Source organism: Phasianus colchicus, chromosome 11 (assembly GCF_987193195.1).
Source record: "Phasianus colchicus chromosome 11, bPhaCol1.hap1.1, whole genome shotgun sequence".
NCBI classification, from domain to species: domain Eukaryota; kingdom Metazoa; phylum Chordata; class Aves; order Galliformes; family Phasianidae; genus Phasianus; species Phasianus colchicus.
Genome location: NC_143446.1, coordinates 17,619,258 through 17,640,540, shown reverse-complemented (window position 1 = coordinate 17,640,540; position 21,283 = coordinate 17,619,258). Strand labels below are relative to the sequence as shown.

General features: G+C 39.5%; 1 protein-coding gene across 1 annotated transcript in view; it reads left to right on the top strand.

Annotated features, from left to right (window-relative positions):
• PDZRN3 (PDZ domain containing ring finger 3) overlaps positions 1-21,283 on the top strand; it is a 121,202-nt gene that overhangs the window by 7,399 nt on the left and 92,520 nt on the right. The window contains exon 3 of the mRNA XM_031605733.2: positions 21-128. Within this exon, the coding sequence (XP_031461593.2) occupies positions 21-128 (108 nt within the window). The remainder of the gene's footprint in view (positions 1-20; positions 129-21,283) is intronic.

The window sequence follows — 21,283 nt, the reverse complement described above, 5'->3', positions numbered from 1 at the left end:
TTTTCATTTCATCTTTAAAGGACAATCAAGATGGTTCAGCCAGCGAAGGAATTTTTGTATCAAAAATAGTTGACACTGGGCCTGCTGCTAAGGAAGGAGGGCTGCAAATTCATGACAGGATTATTGAGGTATGTGAGTACACTGTCCAGCCTCTTTTAATAGTCCGAGTTCTGTTGTCATGTCTTCAAATGGCATGAAGTTTAGCGTGGGTTTGGGAGAAATGTACCCTGGTAAACACTGTCTAGAAGACATGTCTGCTAAAATATGCTTGACTTGATTCAGTGCTGACCTTTGTGGCTTTAGGTATAGTTCTTACCTAAATATAGAAACCAGATTATGGTTGGTATGTGCACGTCCTGACTTTCTGAGGAGCGAGTATCTATCTGGTATGCCGTAGATATTTCTTTTTAAAGCTATTGGAAATTTGTAAGTTATTTAGTTAAAACCATATGTGAAATATCTGTAGTGTAAACCGTGATTTTATTTATCCTGGTTTCTAAGACCAAAGGTAACAAATGTTTCGAATGGCCAGAAAATATTCTGCTCTGCAGTATCTGTAGGATTTATTATAAACCTGCCTGAGGTACTCCTTCACTGTTGTCTGTATCTACTTGTATTATTCCGTTTGGAGTCTGAATTTCTTCTCATTTTGCCAAAGTCTTGACTTCAATAAAAAGACTTTCTGTGAAAGTGATGGTTGCTTGAAATGTTTGTTTGGGAAAAAAGATCTTTTTTTTGAGAGAGAGAGAGAAAGAAGAAGGTTAGTTTTCATGAAATGCAGCTGAGTGTGAGTCCGTTTCCTTTGTTTAGCATTTTACAGTTAAAAAAAGTGTTCTTCGCTGTCTTATTTTTGTAGGCTGGAGAAACTTTGAGAGTCTGTTGTTCAAAACGATAAGTGCTGTGTTTGTTGCCAAGGATATCATGGAGCAACCAGTTTCTCTAAGTAATGGAATTCTATTGCTCTTATGTTTTGCAAATGAGCAGTAAACAGCTGTTAAGGATTTTCTGTTGGCAGAAGACAATGTGTATTTGCTATTTTCTGTGCTGTTATGGTAAATTGTATTCACAATTTAGTAAGGATATAAAATATTAATTAAGTTTCTTCATATGGAAAGGAGTGGAGCCACAGTAGCAGAACTATAAAAAGATAAGAAGCTGAGCTGTGAAGTGATCCTGAGTTGCTTAAACCATATTTATGGTATAACATAATTGGGAAAAGGTCTGTAATTTTTGTTTGAACTGAAATTTTTCCCATAGGCACACATTTCCCCAAAGCATGTTTGAAAAGCTGACATCCGTTTCTGAAGTAGTGGATAATCACATGAACAAGACAACTATGAAAAACAAAACGTTGGAAAATCAAACTCCCCAAAGTAAGGAGATGTCCTGGTTTTCAATCTCCTTGAGTGTAAGCACTGTAACTCAGCCTGGAATTGCAACCATATGGCAATTTGTTACAGGAGTTGCCAGGAGAGAATGAAGGCAGCTGACCTCCACAGGCTCTATAGAATCTGCTCTCTCTTGCAAGCAATTTCATTCCTTACTGCTTTTCTCTGCTCCATTTTTCCACAAGTTCAGTATTTGGCACTGATAGCACAGACCAGGCTGAGCAACTAAATACTGCTATGGTGTGCCAATGGTAAGAACCCAAGAAGAACACAGAGGAAGGCAGGCAGGGTGAGATTCCGTGCTGTGTTTCTTGGCTGCTCTGTGAGTGCAGCCATACCTCTGTAAGTAGCATTTGGGCAGAGTTCTTCCCACAATTCCAAGCTACGTTTTCTCATAAGAGAGAACTCCAGAATAAAGACACAAAGGAAACTGGTTGTATTTGTAGCATACTAAGGGTAGCAGAAGCCCAACTGAATGCTGTGTGTTGACAGCCTCTGCTGTCTGCAAATTCGTTTTCATATTCACTCATTTCTAAATACACACAAAAGTCTGATGAAAATTTAGCAAAATGGTTACAGAATCATTGACTTTGGATGTGTGAGTTTGGATTAGGAATGCCCTGTTGAAGGCAATCTCTGGGACGCCCAGTGGATGTGTTTTGATTCCCACTGTGGAGTGGTCACTGAGGTGCTAATAGGTTCATTTCAGATAAAATGGCTTATTATAATGTCCCCCAGCCACTACAGGCATCTGGCTCACAGAACTAGAGTGGTCTGATGCAAAGCCCTAAAAGTCCTTGTACTGGGGACATCAGCACCTAAAACTGCTGTTTAATTTTTTACTCTGTGAAATTTGTACTTATTGCACTGTATTTAACCCTATTCCAGGCAAGGCAGAAAAGGGATACTTCTTGCATCAAGGCAACCAAACCAGCTTTGTCATACTGATAGATAATTGAAATATCCTGTAAATTATGTAGCTGAAAATCAGTAAACATTTGATGATAGTCTCTAATGAAGCAAAACCCAAAGTTCATAACCACGTCTGGCAGTTCAGCAGATGTAGCTGTAAATGACAAGATGCAATCGAAAGCCGCAGGTGGAACCCATCACAGACAAGAGAGCATGCTAATGGCTCACATTTGCTTTGAAAAGCATGAGAGATGACAAAGAAACAGGATAACTATCTAGAGCTGAGTTTGGCTATCTAGAACTTAATTGACTTGCTCTTAATATTATGGTTTTAAGAAACATCAGCATGATTTTAAATAGACCCTCTCACAGAGAGCTCTCATTCTAACATGAGATGCTGAGCACAACATCTCCAAAATGATTCCAGAGTTCATGGCAGTGAACTTAAAATGGAGTAGGACAGAAATAATTTTATTTCCTTTTGAAAATGTTTCTCTGTTGTGGATCTCCTGGCAGACATATTTTGGAGCTTATGTAAAATAAGAGCATTGTTTCTCATTTTCAAAACTGTCAAAACATTTCTCAGTACTTAGCAGGGATTACCCAGTACACAATTTGGATGCATAGTGCTGTTTATAGCTGATAGCAAATGTTGCTTGGAAGTTCTTTCCCCTGACAAATTATACTGAGATAAACTTTAAATTATGTCTGACATCATTTTAAATCATATTTTCCCACTGGTTTGGATTTCCTATTTTACACATTTTAAAAGAATAAATATAAAAAAAAGTAAATCAGGTCTAGTAATTGTCTTGAATTTTCAGTAAAAGCATTTTTGGACTGTTCAGTAACGTAAGCAGTGCTACTGTGAAGTGCTTCTACTGCTCAATGGCATGCATCATCAAGATGAATGTTGCATGATCTGTGCTACTCAGTCTTTAAAGCAGCACACAACAGAAATACAGATATATCCCTTTCCTTCGTATTTCATTTTACCAGGTCTGTTACATAATAAAGATATTTAGTGTTTACACGGGACTTTTAGGAATGTCTTATAGCTGTTTCCTTTGCTGTTTCATATTATTATCCTTATTTTGCAATTGGGAAATCTGAAGTATACTGGAAGATGTCTTCCCAAATAGTCAGGTCAGAGTAAAAGACTTGGATCTTGGTCTGTTCATTACTGCTCTATGTAAATCAATGCTTTTCACCTATATCTGTTTCCAGGTATTTCACAACCACTCTAGAAGCGAGGAAATAATGATATTATGAGACTTTCTATGGTGTGGCTACAGGATTTTCATGTACGGCTGTGACTTATTTATTCAAAGCAAACAGCTGATTTCAAGCATTATTCTGAATTATTTTTCCATAGCAAATTGCCATGTTAAAAACATGCTGAAACTATTGATTTTATTACAGAGGAATTACTATTTTCATAGATTACATTTTTGTCAGGGCAACAGAATGGTCCTAATTTCCTCTTGTAGCAGAGTTGGTTCAAGTCCCAGCTATGAAGGACTCCTCTATGCAGCTGCCTGGCATTTCTTAAGACAAAGTTTTTATTTTTAAGCACATCAGCTCCGAAAGATTATGAATTAAGTGCAGCATTCTCTTCTCAGTGACTAGTAAACTCATTTGTTTAGCTTCAGAGCTGTTCAGAAAGAAGGCTTGAAACGCTGACTGCTTGTCACCTTAAAATGTTTTTAGTACAATTAGGGCACTGTTGCGGTATCATAAACTGTCATAGCTGCACCAAAACCACAAGGATTTATGCCACCTGAGGTTTGCCCAATGTCTCATGCTGCTCGCAGGAAGGATCATTAGTTTAGGAGTTGAGAATTTGTCTTAGTGCATTTGATTGATTTTCCCCAAAGTGCACTCATTTGCTACAAATTATAGGCTGTCTTTCTGGTAGGTGAGTTTCTTCGTAGGTTATAGGATAGGAACAATGAAACTTTTTAGCAAATCATCTACTGTATATTTGCAAATAAAATGTACAATTTGCTCTGGATTCTCCATTCATCCTGTAGTACCCGGGCAGTTCTAGGAGAACAACTTTCTGCTTTTTTCTCAGCAAACCACACTGGGTATCAGAGTTAGCAGTGTAGCCTTCAGAAAGTCAGATCAGCACAGACAGAGCACATCTGCCAGGCAGGAGGGCAGGGAAAGGAGTGCTCACAGCAGCACAGCATACATTTCCCTGTCAGGGAAATATGTGGGCTAAGAAAGATCTGCTGCTTTACAGTGGACTGAAAGAGTAAATGAAGAGACTTTTCACGTGCTCTGCTGGCGTGGGACAGGATCTAGTTTTTCCATGAGGTTGAGTATTTGGGCTGAAAGAGTTCCATGTGCTGCCAGCCCAGCTTTCCTGCCAGCGTAGAGTTGTCCCCCAGCTGCATGCCCACTGCAGCTTATCACCACTTGCAGACTGTTCACAGGAGACTTCCACAAGTAATCAGTAAATGTAATAACTGAGCTGAGCTTTCAGTTTCTCATTTGCTGGTGCACTTTTTAAAGTCAGCTTTAGCATGATAAACTTTAGCATTTTTCTTGCAAGAGCTTCAGTGCATGCACTAACTGAACTCTGATAGGCAGAGAGGCTAAACAGAATTGTTCATTGTCATGAATGGAAGAGTTCAGCTCTGCAAACAAGATTTACTATGCAGATACATACACTTAGGAATTAATTTTCTGGAAAAAAACTATTTTGAGACAGCAACTTAAAATTGACTGTTCCCGTTCCTGCCAGGACATGCAAGCACACTTGAGTATTTCTGGAGAGGGAACACGGTGGGCAATGAGTACAGTTATAGCAAAGTCAGCTTTTTTTGGTGTCTAACTTGCAGAACATTTTCCAAGCCCTTTGTCTGTATCTGCTCATGGTATCACGAAGCATCCTCATGTCTGTGCTAAAACATAGATCTTGCATGTTGGTCAGTGCTAAAAGGCAGTTCTAATAATCTTAAGGGGAAAATGGAAATGAAAACAGAAAATGTTGTTTATCACTGCATTTTTTCATCTCATAAATGGATTTGCCTGATTCCCTATCAGTGCTGCATTCTGAGCTGTGGGGAGGAAGGCAATAAACCAGACAGCAAGAGGAGGATGAACCAAAGATGTGTAGTACATGTTTTACAGTAAATACTGAATCATCCTCCTTCCCACAAGCAGCAAAAAAAAAAAAAAAAAAAAAATCCATTGGATGGGTTGAAAATATAAAGTTCTGTAAAGAAGGAAACAATTGTTTCTACCCTCATGGATCCTTCTGTGTCTCTTCCTCGATGAGTAAGGTAGATTGCAGAGCTATACTTATAAACACATTTCATGCTGTAACTTCCTGTAAAGTCCTTTATGAGCTCCTCTCAGGTATCCCCACATTATATTGTCATCTATCAGTAATTCACAGCATGCTGCCCCTAAGTGTGACATGGGTGTTTTGAATCAGGGAGATTGGAATATTGCTCTCAAGAGTATGCCAAATAAAAAAGATGAAATTAAATTATCCAAGAAAGAACTCTAAGTTCAGGAATAGATCCCTTATGCGCAGTGCATTCAATTAATGTGATTACAGTATCAGTGTCCATCTCTGTCCATCAGTGTCCATCTGTCCACACCACTGCCTCTGTCTCAGTTTGAAGGGTAGCACTCTCATTCACCTCCAGCTTTGCTGTGGCTCTTGGGCACTTCTTCACAACATCTGTGTCTTCTTCCAACAGCCACATTTTCTTTTTTCCTCTGGGAAGGACTTAGAATCCCTGTTACTCTACAGGCAGTGGCATCCCAGGGAAACCTGTGAGGTGGGAGTGGTTGCAGAGAACAGGTGCCTCTACTTCCAAAGTCCTTGCAGAGGATGAAACAATTTTGTTCAATTTGTGTTGAAATTGGACAGTTAAAAGGGAAATTGTTCTTGAAAAAAAGAAGTGATGATGAGGAATATCTCATATGTCTAAGTCATATGCTTATGCATCAAACTTCCTGACTGTAGGAGAATGGGAGAGAAAAATGCCAGCAATGAGACAGCCTTTTATAAGACTTTAAAAACCAAATCTCTTAAGGCATGGACTGAACAACATGTGCCCCACTCCCCAAAATTCTTTGGTGTGATGATGAACTTGCTTGATACCATGAAGAACAGGACTTGGAGAGGAAATACAAACTGCTTTGATAACTTCCAGGCCTGCCAAACCTCACGTGAAGTGTGGGACCCAGACAGGCGACTCGTGCTGCAAGATCACAGGCTTGTTAAGCGTCTCATCCAGCCTCCCACCCTCACGTTTACCATTTCCAATGAGTGAATCCATGCTTGGTTTGGTTTCCTCCTGCTAACATCTTGTCAGCATCCCAGGTCACCAGCTCAGTATGTGCAGCCCCTTGCCAGGCTGTTCTGTGCCATGGCAAGACAAGGTCACCACAGCCTGGGAAGGCACAGTGTGAAGGTTCCCCTGCCTGCTGTCACCTCATGGGCTGCAGGAGCAGTCACAGTACTGCACACAAGCCTGTGGCCTGGGCATGAACTCCAAAGAGAAAATACAACTTGAGAAACCCAGACTCTGGCTTTATGAATTATCACTCATTCAAAGTGAAAAATAGCTGTTCCATATTCTCTTTAGCTGAGCAAAAAGAAATGTGTCAAGTTCCAACAAATACTTTTTAAAAGGATGCATATAAAGCTCTTAACAATGGGGCAATTTAATCCTTTCACACGTGGCACAATTTTTTGCATTTTAAATCATCTCCTGTTCAGTTTTCCACATTGGAAGCCAAACCATTATGATTAAGTGTTAGATTTTATTTTTAGATTTTTGAATGCTCTGAATCTTTTTAGAGAGAGCACACAGAATGTCCTATCAACTATTTTCACACATTTTGTTTATATCACAATAATGGAGCAATCAGATGCAATCATCTCTAGTTTAGTACATATGCAGTACATTACCATGTCAATTGTATGAAAAGATATGCAAAAAGCGAGTCCAAATTAACTGGGGGAAAAAAAAAGCAAACTCAGACCACTGCCATTCAAAATGCACTTGAGTAAAATTTGCATAACTTTTAATTTAGAATTATAAGAAAGATGGAATTTGTCCAGTAAAGTGAAGAAAAGCTGTATGTGTGAGGTCAGCAGACCCTTCCAAAAATCATCCACATGCAGCAGCTCACCCTGCAGTGCTAACCTGGTTTGTGCCACTGGTGGGATTTGTTTTCAAAACAAGAGCATGGTATGGAGACCTGCCTGCTGTGAGCCCTTCATTTGTCGGTATTTCACAATAGTACAGTTTCTTTTTTTCTCACACATTTAATATGGAAATGAAATGAAATCCTAGAATCTGTTCTGGTAACAGCTACAGTGCAGTCGCTTCTAGACAATGGTCTTTATAGTGTTTAAGTCAACTTCTTCTTACTATAGCATATCTTTCAGCATGAAGTATTGGGTTGTTTTAGTTCCTTTTCCTAATTTATTCTTTATACCACAAAAATCTAAAAGCTGTTCACAATTGACCACAGTTCTGTGCTTTAAACACTGAGAGGTGACAACTTATCAGTATTGTGACCCTGATTCCAACGCTGTTGACCACTTCTCTACTTTATGCATGATGTTGATAATTTTAAAACAATACAACTTTGCTATTTTATGTTTCGCTACGAAGCACAACTACAGGACTTATAAAGTTTTTAGACTCTCATAAACAGAAATGGTACTGGGCTGATAATAATAGTAGTAGAGATGTTTTGCTTCAGTACTGGGACTTTTAAATGAGTACAGTATGTAACTTGTTGCTTTTATAATGTTGTAGAAGTTGTGTGGTTTTTTTTTTTTAATGCTATCTGTAAAATCTTAAACCTGTAAAGGGAATTTTCCACTGAAAGTGGAATTTGGCTTTTAAAGACTGAGGGAGAAAAATGTTGCAAAAATGGGAAGTTGTGAATTGCTCTGAAGAAGGGGACTGGTACAAACATTGTGTGTGCAGAGACACACATCCCATCCCTGTGCAGGAGCCATTCTTTTGGAGAAGGGCCAGGTGATCACTGCGCTTTGTGCCACACAATTCCAGATAGCCCAAATGTTGCAGATGTCTTTTCTGCATCTAAAATAGTGCATTAATAGTGGAATGTGTTTCAGTTGTGCAAGGCAGGGGCAAGAAAGTCATGTTATGCAAAATACTGTCTTCTGTTGGTACAAGCTCAGTGCTACTAGCCTACTCAAGCCTTGTGTTAAAATATGCTTTCAAAATGATCATTGATTTATGTAGCCTCAGTCGTAGAACTTCACCTATGGATATCAGGAACTGTGTATGCTGTGGAAGGCTGCTCTTGTGCACCATTTCACAATGACAAAATGTAGATGGTTATCATCTGTAACCCAGTATACTATCCATTATTACTTCCAGTTCATCTACCAGCAGTATAAAATAGTTGAAACTGGGTTTAAGTGACATATGCAGAAGCATGACAGGTCTCTTAATTGTAAAGAGTTTTGTATGGAAACAGTTCCATTTTTCTTATGTCTGTTTTTCTTCTGCCAAAATCCAAGTAACTTTGAACTACACAAAAGTCTAAGTAACTCTGAAAGTATCGCAGGGATACGGGTAATTGTGAAGTCCCACTTCCAAGTTTAACAGAGTGAAATCTTGCTTCCCAGGGTCACAGAACGGCAGAGGTTGGAGAGGATCTCTGCACTGCTCAGAGCAGGGCCAGCTGAAGCCTGGTGCTCAGGGCCACGCTCCTTCCTTGGGATGTAGAATAGAGGCACGCACACACTGGGTTTGTGAATAGGCCTTTTGGGCTGTGGGGCTGGGCAGGAATCTCAGCTGCAAACTGGTAAATATTATGTATGTTTGATTGATTGGATGAACATGAGAAAGAAACCAGCAACAGGAAGGGAGAGTGAAAATGTTTCCTGAATCATTTGGGGGAAAAAAAAAAAAGAGCTTTTCAGTGCTGTTTTTTTTTTTTTTTTTTTTTTTTTTCTGTCAGTTCTGCAGGCTTCCCAGCTCAGGAAGATTTAGTTTATTTCTCAAAAGGTCTTGCTTATAAAGCAGATCTTTCTCTGGCTCCAGCCAGCTCTAATAAAAATTAGCAGTAACCTTAGCAGCTGCCGTGCCACATGACTGCTTGGGATTGCATAACTGCTTTTTCCTTCTAAAGAAACACACAAAGAGATCATCTGATCTCCTGCCTTGCAGCATTCTCTGTGAAGTGTTTCTCTAGCTTGATTCCTAAACAAAAATCTTTTTCTTCTTTCTTTTAACAGTCCTCTCTTTTTAAGACCAAAAACCGTCCATAAATAGTAACGGACTGTAGGCAGAGCTTTCTTGACTTAAGCCCATGAATGAATTGGGTGATTTTTATTTTTTTTCTGTTACTCCAACTATTACTGTTTATCAACAGTAAGACATGTCTCAAATAAAAGCTAATGTCAGCCTGAAATCATTCAAAGAAATATTTTGCTGCTGAAACTGAGGCTTTTTAGGACTGGTAGTATTCCTGAGAGTATGCTTTTGGATGAAGATGCATTGTGGTTTGACAAGAAGATAAAGAAAGAAAAGAATCCTGTGGCCATATAATAGATGTAAACTGAACACACTCTTGGCTCAGTCCAGGTCCCATTTAATTCACTGGAAATCCCAGTGTATTTAACCTGATCCACAAGCACGGAACAGTTGGAAGTTTAAATTACTCTTCCTGTGTGGCATGTGGAGATGGACCATTGTTTTCTGACTAATTGGTTTTCCCTCTAGTAAAAAGGAAAAAAATAAAATTAAATACTTATTTCATGCAGCAGCATCGTACCACTTCTGCAGAGCACTGCACAGTGTCAAAGAAAAAGATGGAATTCATCTATGAACAAACGTTGCTCTGCACGAAGGTGCAGCCTAACCTGTTAGATTCGATGTGGCTAAGGGCAGGGTGAGAAGCAAAATGCCTTTTGCTGGTCCAGCAGTGTTGGGGCAGACACACCAGTGTCCCACTGCACAAGTGCTTCCTGGAGTCAGAAGTCTCAGGCAAACTTGTAAGCACTTCTTTTATAAGAAATACTTGGTGGAGGCTAGCTTTCATTTACTGCAATTGTTAAGGAAATTTCAGGTCTCTAGCTTGAATTAAGTCAATTAAGTGTGCTTTGAAAAGACTGTGCCAACTCTTCATAGCTCAGTTCATCCCAAGTGTGAAGAAGCAAAAGTGAGACAATGATAATGTCACAGAATATGAGATGTTGCTAAAAATAATGGGCAAGTTCTCATGCACTGAAGCCTTGGGACCTGCATATCACAAGGGCACTGGCTTGCAGCAGTCTGATTCCCCTTGTCCTCTTGAGCTGAAGCAGTCAACCTAACCAGAGGATTGCAGAAGACTCTGAATTTATAGAATTTTCATTTTTGCATCTTCCCCATTTTTCTGCTGCAGTCTTTCTTTTTCCCATCAGTTTCTGAGAAGATCGAGTTCTCATTTTGAATCAAAAGTTTTGGCATCTTTTATAACGTAGACTGAAGAGTTTCTAGAATCGTTCCTTTAGCAGAGGTTACCATCAGATAACTTGGAAAACTCAAAGAAATGAGCAGTCTTCAGATGCAGTTGCAGTTGATAAGTGTCCTGCTAGCAACTTGTATTAATTTAAAAGTTCACACAGCCAACTCTGGCTCCTTCTTGTATTTGAAAGAGCTTTTTTTTCTAATATAACCTCTCACTGTTTTCCTTTCATATTGGCCTCCTTTTCTCTTGCTTTGTAGGCAGTTTTCTTTGCAGCAGGGGAATTGCTGTTTCTATTACAAACCTTTCTCTGGCAACTGGAACTTCTCTTTCAGTTTTAGCCCCTGCTGATAATTAAAGTTTTCTCTTACTCTCTCTTTGCTTTACATTTACCAAAAATAAAGTTTGTTTGCTCTCTGAGGATTTCACATCGCAGAAGATTTTTGCAGGCTTTCAGAGCTGCTGACTTGAATCAAGTAATAAACGTAGGAATGAGGAGGGGTGTCAGAGAGTGATAGATAATATATTAGCCTCTTGCTGGGTCTAGCAAATCTCCAAGTTTTATAGACTATTAAAGGCTGCTTTCACTGGGCTGACATTGTGCATCTCAGCTCATTTTCCCAGCTTCCCTTCCCCAGACAATCTGAGCAGTTAGATACCTGAATTCATTAGATTAATCAGAAGCATTTTAGTAATGTATCTCAGGCAGAAATAGAGAGGTGTCAGGGGGTCAAGAAGATGCTGTGACGTTTTCTGTGGGGCTAAAATGAATTCCATGCATAAGCTAAAGAATCAGGAAGAGCAGAGCCCCGACAGCCTTCTTGTGGTTGGGCCGTTTGCTGTTAACTGGTGCTGGTCTCTTGATTAGGCTTTATGCTTGCTTTTGCATAATGTGTTATAATGTGAATAGATTTGTGGAACAAAGGAACCAAAGCCCCACAGTGAGAGCTAAGGCGATACGCTTCTCCCTAATCCTATCCCTTTTGCCCTGAATAATAATTTACCCTAAAAATAATTTCTTTTCCTTTTGTCTGTTCCATACCCTGAGGTTCTGATCAGCATGAACAAGGGTTGCAGAGTCCAGCCCATTCTACTTCTGTGTGTCTGACTGCAACCATTTAATTCCTTTCCTTTAGAAAACCTTAAAAAAAAAAAAAAAAAAAACACTAAGCCCAAAAGCTTTTATCTACTTAGAAAGTGTTTTCCTGCAGTTTCAGGAAGAAATGCAATTATCATGGCTGCTTAATTAAACTGAACTGTCAATGAAGCGATAAACCATGGTACAATTAACTTATCCTTGTAGAAGAATGCAAATTAAGGCTATAACTGGAGGTCTTGGGAAAGGTCTTGACTGCTTTCTGCCACCGGCCTGATAATCACACTAAGTCATTCATATTCTCAGGCAATCAGATGATGTACACCATCTTTTGCAGGAAAAAAAAAAACTATGGGAATACGTATGTGCTCACAGCATCAGATGGATGCTAAAAGACTTAAGGCTTTTATATCTATCATTGATACATTACCTGTGAGTTGTTAGCTGTAATGCACATGTCAAACCATGAAAGTCCTTTCTCAAAGGGAATTGTCTTTTAGTAGCCAAGGGCAGCAGGACAGTATTTTAAAAACTGACAAAATCCAAAGACAAATCCTGACCTGAAGCAACAAGCACAGTGACCAATTAATTTGATATCTACTAGTGCAAAAGCTTTGGTTAGCTGAAGTCAGCAGTGAAGGTTTCACCAGGGGAATTTTTGTACCAAATAAATTCAATAATGAAGTTATACCCACTTGCACTGGTGCATTTTTGGGAACTGATGGCCACATTTGTAAAATCTTTCCTAATCCGATAACAAAAAGTAAATCTAAAAGCATTCATTCTGTTATTTTATGTTCCATACAAACCTACAGTACAATCTGGAACTGAATGGGAATCCCTTGGGATAATGCTGTCTCTAGCACAAGTAGTATTGCCATAAGCTGTCTACTGCAGAAAAAAAAGCCTGAACATGTAAACATGCTTAACTTTAAGTACGGAATTGACTGTACTAAAGCCAAAGGGATACGCATAGAACCATGGAATTCCTTGTGCTGGGGGAGACCTTAAAGCCCATCCATTTCCAGCCCCTGCTGTGGGCTGGCGGCCACCCAGCCTGGCCTTGGGCACCTCCAGGGATGGGGCACCCACAGCTCTGGGCAGCAGTGCCAAGGCCTCAGTGTGCTCTGTGAGAAATTTTTTCCTGTAATATTAAATCTAAATCTCCACTCCTCTAGTTTAAAACCTTTTGCACTTGTCCCATCACTCTGCACCCATTTACAAATCATTCTCCTTCCTATTTATAAGCTCCCTTTCAATAGTGGAAGGCTGCAATGTGGTCTCCCCGGAGTCTTCTCTTCTCCAGGCTGAACAAGCCTCAAATCCATATATGTAATATGGATTTATGTGTATGTAAATATGCAGAGATAAATGTATGAGTATATACGTATATTTATATAAGCATATAAAATATGTAGTTGTCTATTATCTAAATATATGTATTTGAATAGATACATGTTTATTGATTTATAAATATGTAAAAGTGCTGCCCACATTTCTTCCTTCTGCTTCTCAGAAAAGTCAGTAATTTTTGTGTATCACAGTCTAACTAGATTTATTATGTAAGAGTTTACAGTTAAGTTTCCTTTTGGTTGGATGTACAAATTAAACAAACTCTGGATCAAGTTCAATTCTAAATCTACAGTGTGTTGGAAAACCTTTATCGTCGTTGTTGCCTCCTAGCCATTTTGTTATCTAAATAGCCTCTGGATTAAAGTATACTATTATGTTAAGAAATATAACATTTAGAGCATTAAAAGCACTAAGCGTGTCTTTAACTCACAAGTGGGCCTGATTTTTGTTTTGCTTTATCCTTTACTATGTCAGACAGAGGATTTCCTACCACTGCTTGTGAAAGGAAAGCTGGGGTTGGAATTAGAAAGGAAAGCATAAAACTAATTGTTTGATGGTTTCATGTTACAGACCACCTACACTGAGGAGGCTGAGAGTTTAAGTAAATTGAAACTGTAAAGAATGAAACAGTTAAAGACTAGCAACAAACAAATAGGTAAAACTTAGTGGAAAATTAGGGGAGCAACAAGACAATATAATTGCATTTTGTTAGCAGTTTGGTACTTGGCTTTACATGCATGAAAATATAAAGCTAAAGGAGGAGGCACTTAGCAGAAAAGTGGCTAAATCCATTCCATATCCTGTCAGCTCTCACTGGAATGCTATGCACAGTGCTTTGTTTATTTTCTAAATATAGATATTTAAAGTTTTCATACACGGAGCTGATAGAATTAATTTACACTCATAACAATCATCTTGTGATATAAACTATGTATATTCAGATACTGCTTTATATAGTTCCTTTAAAATAAAGAGAAACATACAGTAAACATGTAAGGGAGGGGAGAAAACCGAAAGCACACATATCCCAAGGAGAGACTTGTTTAAAAAAAAAAAAAAAAGAAAGCACAGGGCAAAATTATTTTTTTACTTCTTTTGGGACCTCAACAAACAATTTATCTAGAAAGTATTAAGTGTGGCTAAAATACAGAAGTTAGCTTCAGGGAAGAGACATCTGTCAGTGCACTGCGTGGTTTGAAAAAATGTAATTGCAGTCCTCCTTACAGAACTTGAAAACACAGCCCTTCCATGGAATTACATTTAAAACGTACTTCTGGGTGAAATATTTACCTACTTACGATCGCTCCTAAATCAGTTTGCTTTAGGGGCATCGTGCAGTACTTTATATACATACCTGATTAATGGCTCTGTACTATCACACTTTAACTTCTTTGTCTAGAGGGATTTAAAACAGTAACAGAGAACTTCTCTCAAAACGGGAATCTGATTGTAAAACTAACGACTGTTATGCAGTACTGAGCTCAAAGCCAGCACTGTCATGGATTAGATTAAGGAAGTTTAGCTTAGTGTAAATGAAAAACTTCAGATGAGAAAGAAATTAAAAAGCTGTGAACTGAAGTTTAATTGCATTCGGGCTATTTTTCAGAGACAACGTTACACTTTGTTACTATTTGTCTGGCGGTTGGGTTCCAGGATGATAACATTGTGTAGGAATTTGCACAGAGCGGGCTAAAACCTTTCATTCCCAAACACATTTATCTTTGTCTCCATCACTCGGGTGTCTCACAGCTCAAGTGCAGGAGGCCAAGCAGATACATCTTCACTTGTGCCAGAAACAGGTCCTACGTGCTAAGGAGCAAAACGCTCTTTCTGCTTTGGTAACCCTGGGAGAGATGTAATTTTCAGTTGTGCTCTCTTCTTTTGGGGTGGGTCTGAATCAATCTATTGTTTAATCGAAGGACAGCTGCAGGGGACATGAGGGAACTGGAATGAGAAAGGAAAAATTGATTCTTGTTCAAGACAGAACTAGAAGTTTTCTATGTGCAGATGTTTCTGGAGTGGCAGCTCTCTGCAGACACCATCAGTTATGAGCTTGTAAAGGCCAATAGGTTCAGCAGAGCAAAGCGATGCCTGATGCATTTTAACAGGTGCCAGGGGAAGCCTTCTCACCTCACACACTTAAACCAAAGTAAGCTTTCAGTTATGACCTGAAACGGACGTTTTCCCCAATCACTAAAAGAAGAATTTCACATCAGCAGCTGCCGGGCTGCTGAGCAGGCTGACACTGCCTTTCCTTTCCAGGTGGGGAGTGTTATTGTTTCAAATGCCCCTTTTAGAGACCCCTTTCAAAAAGCTCTGGGATATGGAAAGACGCTGGAAACTATTCTGAATCCTTGCAACAGGTGGTTAGAGTCAAACTGCACTGCATAAAAGTTGTAGTCCTTCCAAGACTTCCATTTTAGCTGCATGAATTATGTCTTATGCAGCTTAAGCAAGTTGCACTCAGTTTTCATGTGCTTTTCATAATAAGCAACCAGGGCAAATGTTATTTTAGTTCTTTCTCCTTCAAAACACACATGGACAAATAAACATCTCCTCTAATGTGCTATTGCAGCGCAATAACTAGTTGTCTTGTTTATGCTTTACTTAAAATATTTTTCTTCAGGCCTGTAGGACAAAAGTTCTTCCCACTTGAAAGACAATTGCACTTAAGCAATTAAAAGATCATTAATGATAGAGCTGGATAAGCCATCATGTACAGTTTGTTACTAACTGTGCTATCAAGGCATTATATAGAGGTCTTTGTATTTGTGTCAAACAAATCCACATGAACTTGTTGCATGGCCTGATGTGTATGATTATCTAAGCTCAGCTCCCATGTCTGTTGACTTTATTCATTCTCTGGATGGAAGCAGGATTTGGGTCCCAAGATGCAGTGAGAGCACAAGTACTGCTGAATTAAGCACACCTTTCAGCTCCTCAGTATCAGAATGCTATCAGACATTTTCCATTCCTATTTTTAGGTGTAACAAAAGGCATCAGAAACTGTCAAGTATGCAGGGTTCATGGCTCTCATTTGCAGTGTCCGCTGTCAGTTCTGAAGCCCACCGAGCCCAAGTCTGAAATCTTTATCTAAAGAATTGTTCTTGTGTAATTACTCATACAGCAATGTCTTCATGGAGTATTTTCAGTGCCTACATGCGGCAGTCAGCATGAAGTCACACTGATACCATTTCTTTTCCAGTGGTAAAAGGCCTTTGATCAAATACTGGTGATAACTCCTAAAACTAATTTTGTTTGCTACCAGTAATAAACAGAGAAATTAGCTCAGTGGCATCAACTGAACAGACTCTAGCAACAGAAGGTAAATAATGCAAGACTATTTTACATAAGCGCCAAATATTTGACAGTTTTACAACTGCCTTGTTATTTACAACAACTGTTGGTTAGGAAAAGAGCATTTGCTCTTTCCATTTCTGGCCTTCTCACATCCTTAAAACCATTCATGCCCGGAGGATGTGCTAAGAAACTGTGCCTTTGTGTTAATTCCACTTGATCATCTGAAAGACTATTTATTATTTACTCATTCAGCTATCACAGTAGAACCCAAAGGTTCACTTGAGCAGTTCACCAGAAAGGAAGAAACAAACTAGGTTGTCATTTAAGGTAGGGGCTCATACTGGCTTCAGTGGGCTTATTTCATGGGTAGTCAGAGAGGAGTCATATTTTTTCTCCTTGCACTGGAGAGGACAGGCACCTTCTGCCCGACTTAACCTTTGAGCCACAGTATAAAAGTTACATGAGATCCAATGCTGTTAGTCATCTTTTATTATTATTACCCTAGCAAGGGCTGAGGACCCTCACTGAAACTGAATTCCCATTGGCAGTAATGCCTGCCTCCAAAAACGTGTGGTGTAAATATTCAAAACATACAGAAGGACGGAGCGAAGAGGGGTTGTATCATCATAGCCACCAGGGAACCGAGGCACAGATTACTTCACCCAATTTCACTTCTCAGCCAGGTGCAGAACCCAGACCTGTCAATCCAGCAAGGTACTTAACCACCCTATTATTGTATATGCTGAACTAATCAAGGGAAAGTTTAGGGGAACATCACTTCTAATGTGACCAACTGAGCCTGTAGTAAAGTACACACCACCACATCTACACTATTTTTTTTTTAAATATGTTTGAACAGATCAGCTAACAAATGTTAACAGTTTAGGTCAGTGGAGTTACAACAGCATGAAGTGTTAGAAAATGGTCAGAGACAAGTTATCCAAACTATTTTATCACTGAAGAAAACATTCCGTGGGATTTTACTAATTCTTAGAATATAAATCAGCTATCTCGAGACTAAAAACATGGGAAATATGAAACAAAATAAGAATGTTTTCAGAAAAGTAATGAAAACAAAAGCTTACATCATTAAAATGCTTTTAAGCCATAGCTACAGCACCTGCAGTCATATGCCATATAAACAAGCTATACCTACAACTGTTCAAAATTCCCATTTTTTTTAATCCATAAATTCTAAATCCAACTGCAGCTTCTAACTGCTATCCACTTCTAACAGCAATTAATAATAACCTTTTTAAAACAGAGCAAAATGTGAATCTGTTTATGGATAGAGAGAGCATTCATTCTTTGTATACCTAAGACTCCCAGCGGGAGATTTGGCTGTTTGAGGAATGCGGGGTGGGGTGGACTGTGGCTTCCCTTCAGCCCGTGACATGAGATTAGCCCTGAATTACTGTTTCTGCTGCCATTTTTAGTGATTTGGTATCAGCAGCGACAGACTCTTCCATGATAAGAAGGGGGCATGTAGGCTCTGAGGGGTTCTCGTTCGGGTGCAGGACTATATCAGTCTGGCAGCTGTTGCTTTGATTGAAAAGGTATGCTGACAGTTCAGGGCAAGCTCCAACAAATGGCACCAGCTTCTGAAAAATGCACTTCTAACAGAACTACCCCCAAAGGACTGTTTATTTAAGGATTTCGGTGTTGTTTTGTCTGACATTTGCGCTGAAACCTGAGTTTTTACAGTGTGAAATGTAGTAACATTAAAATGCTTGTAGAAAATATCTTTAAGGGTGTATAATAAACACTAAACCATTACTCAGCGAGGACCTGTTGACATATGTGATCTATAGCACTAACACATCATTGCTGGTTTTAACCGAAGGTGGAACACTTGGAGAGCATATATTATTTATACGCGAGAAGAAGTCTTGCAGAAGAGTGATAAGATGATAGCTAAACAGATGAATCAGAGACCTGAAGTTCCTAACAAGTCCTCCATTCTGGGACACTGATAGTGGTTCCCAGGAACAGAGATCAGCTGAGAAACTGAGATCCAGACCAGACACTCCTACAGGTCTGGGAGTCATTAAATCGAAGTTGAACTCTCAGAACGTATCAGTGGTATTCAAGCTCAGAAGAAACCATTATTTCAGATAAATTTTCCCCTGGGTCACATTCTCCATTACCATGCCCCTTGTGTGGTCATTTTATTTAATGTGAAAAGCATGTAAAACACAATTGTTCTCACTGATGGTGCCTCACACTCACTGCAATTTAAATGACTGCACATGGTGCAAGGTAGGAGGGAGAGAGACCCAGTGGAAATCGATATCTGGTGCAGAGAAGATGCTCATGGATTTTTTTGTCTCCAGATATCACCTTCTCATCTCACCGCTAACACCTGATGATTCGCACCCTTGCTGTTTTGCAAAATCAGAGAGACATCTGTTACACAGTGCTTTGATTTGTATCACAAGGAAACCTGGGAGCTGACACATTACTTCCACCTGCCTACTAACAGCAGCACTGCAGGTTATGTGTGTAAGCCTGAGCACATCTCCTGGGGAAGGATTTGGGCCATTTGCTTTGGGAAGGGACAGACAGACTCCAGGCACTTCACCCATGACAGGCAGACGGGTGCTGAGGTCACTGCCCAGACAGACCTCGTCTTTGTGCACTGAGCCTGCCTGCTGGCAATTTTCATTAGCAGCTTCATTGTTATCAAAACCAGCTACTTACCAAAAATGCGGTGAATAAATTAAACATGTTTCTTTATCCAGAGAGTGGAAGATGAGAAGATCACCTTTCCTTGTCACTGCTCAGGTGAAGCTGGAGTGAGGGGTAGCTCCTTCCATTGAAGCAAGAGACTTTGGAAGGAATACAAGGAGCAGGTCCAGAAGGAAAGGAGGAAGGATTAATTCTGCTCCCTGACTACCGTGTGCACAGTCCGTGAAAGTTCTGTGGTCTGAATCTGCCCTTGATGTTTCTATGCCCCATTTCCCTGAGCTAAGTACTGCCAGGCCAATCAGTCTGCCCATGTGACTTTCGTGCTGTATGGGGATTACTGTTATATACATCCACTACACAAATTTTACCTGTGTCGTTCATCTTTTGGGACTCTAATCTTGGTGAAGTTTCTCAGATGTCTTTAAAAACAAGGAGCAGGTCCAGAAGGAATGGACATTTTTTCCACTCAAAGCATGTAAACTATTCTTGAGCCATCACTGCTTTGCTGCTGAGCATCAGTGTAAGCTGCTCACCACCAAGCATTGTTCGCAGCTTGTAGACCTACAGGATACTCATGAAACTACCATTTTCAGAGACACAGCAGATAAAACCTAAGCTATATTGCTGACTTTAAAGAAATATATGATCAATTTTCCAAAGCAAACATTCAAAGATATAATGAAAAGCTGCTGTAACAACAATTCTCCCTGCAAAACTGCTGTTATGGAGTTGAATATGCCATTTGTAAGGTTTAAATTGCTTTTGCAGTCAAGTGTTGTAATCCATTAGTGATAAGAAAATGTATTTGTCTATCGGTTGTGGTTAACTACATTCCTTGTATTAAAAACAATTTAGTCTCTTAGGTGAACCCAGTGCAGGAAATTGTTTAGAGAGTCTGGCTGCAGAGCTGGAAAAATAGAGCAGTTAATGCTCCCTTCCCCCAGCAGTACCACGGTGTGTTACTGACCGGTGACAGCTAACAACTTAACCTTTAAGAGTTTTGCACAGAACAGCACTGCATACTTTTACTCAAAGGATTTCAACTACTTCACTCAATAAGTCTTCCTGAATAAAGTTGTGTTGAAAAAAGTCATGCTTTTCAACTCTTCCTGCTTTGTTTTCTCTTAAATCATGTTACTTGAAGGGTTTAGATGATATCATTGCTCTTATAACAAACAAATCCTAAATCTCTGGGCAAATGGGGGAAAACTAGGAATGCCTTTTTGTAAATGGGAATTGCAACTTCTCTTTAAAAATAAGCTATCAGATTTGCTACCAACCACATTACTTTCCTTTGGGTTTTGGAACAGCTCTTGCTGAATATTATCAGCTTTGCGTGTTTGGCTAAACATTAGTAGGGAATCAGTACATTTCCTAGGGTTCCTTTCCTCTATAAAGAGGCTGACAAATGTTGTAACAGCCCTCTAACATATGATCTAACACTGTAAGGCACGACACATATTACGTATCGCAGACTCATCGAAATTAGAGATTGGAAAGGCATATCAGATGGTAACAACAGCCTCATACTGGCACTGAACTGGTATACTAATAATCTTGGCCACTGCCTGGTATCCATCCTATTAGTGTCTCATAGCAGAACGCGGAATTAGAAAATAGGTTTGGATCCATAATATACTACATGTCTACAAAGCAGGATTTTTTCTAAACTTTTTAATGTAATAATTCAAAAGCACTGCAACCTTAAGTGTTTCTGACTGTAACGCAGTCATCTCCTTACATGTGTATTATTACAAATAAGTTTCATTTTGAAATGGAGTTGGCCTCACAGGAAAGCAGGGTCAGCAGCCTCTTAGAGTCCAATCTCAACCTATCCTGAAACCCAAAAGCAGCCTTCCTGTGGGACTTAAGAGCTGCGTCTGCTCCAGCAATTTCAAGATGTGTCAACAAAAGCTTAGCACCCAGACAAAAGCTGCACAGTCATTGGATTGGACAGTACTTGATACTGTACATTGGATCTCTGTATTCTGCTGTTGCTGAGCACAAGGTGTTTATGCTTCAAGATGCTCCCTGTTTGTTGCACCATTTGCTTTGTCCTGTGAAACACCTGAATCCA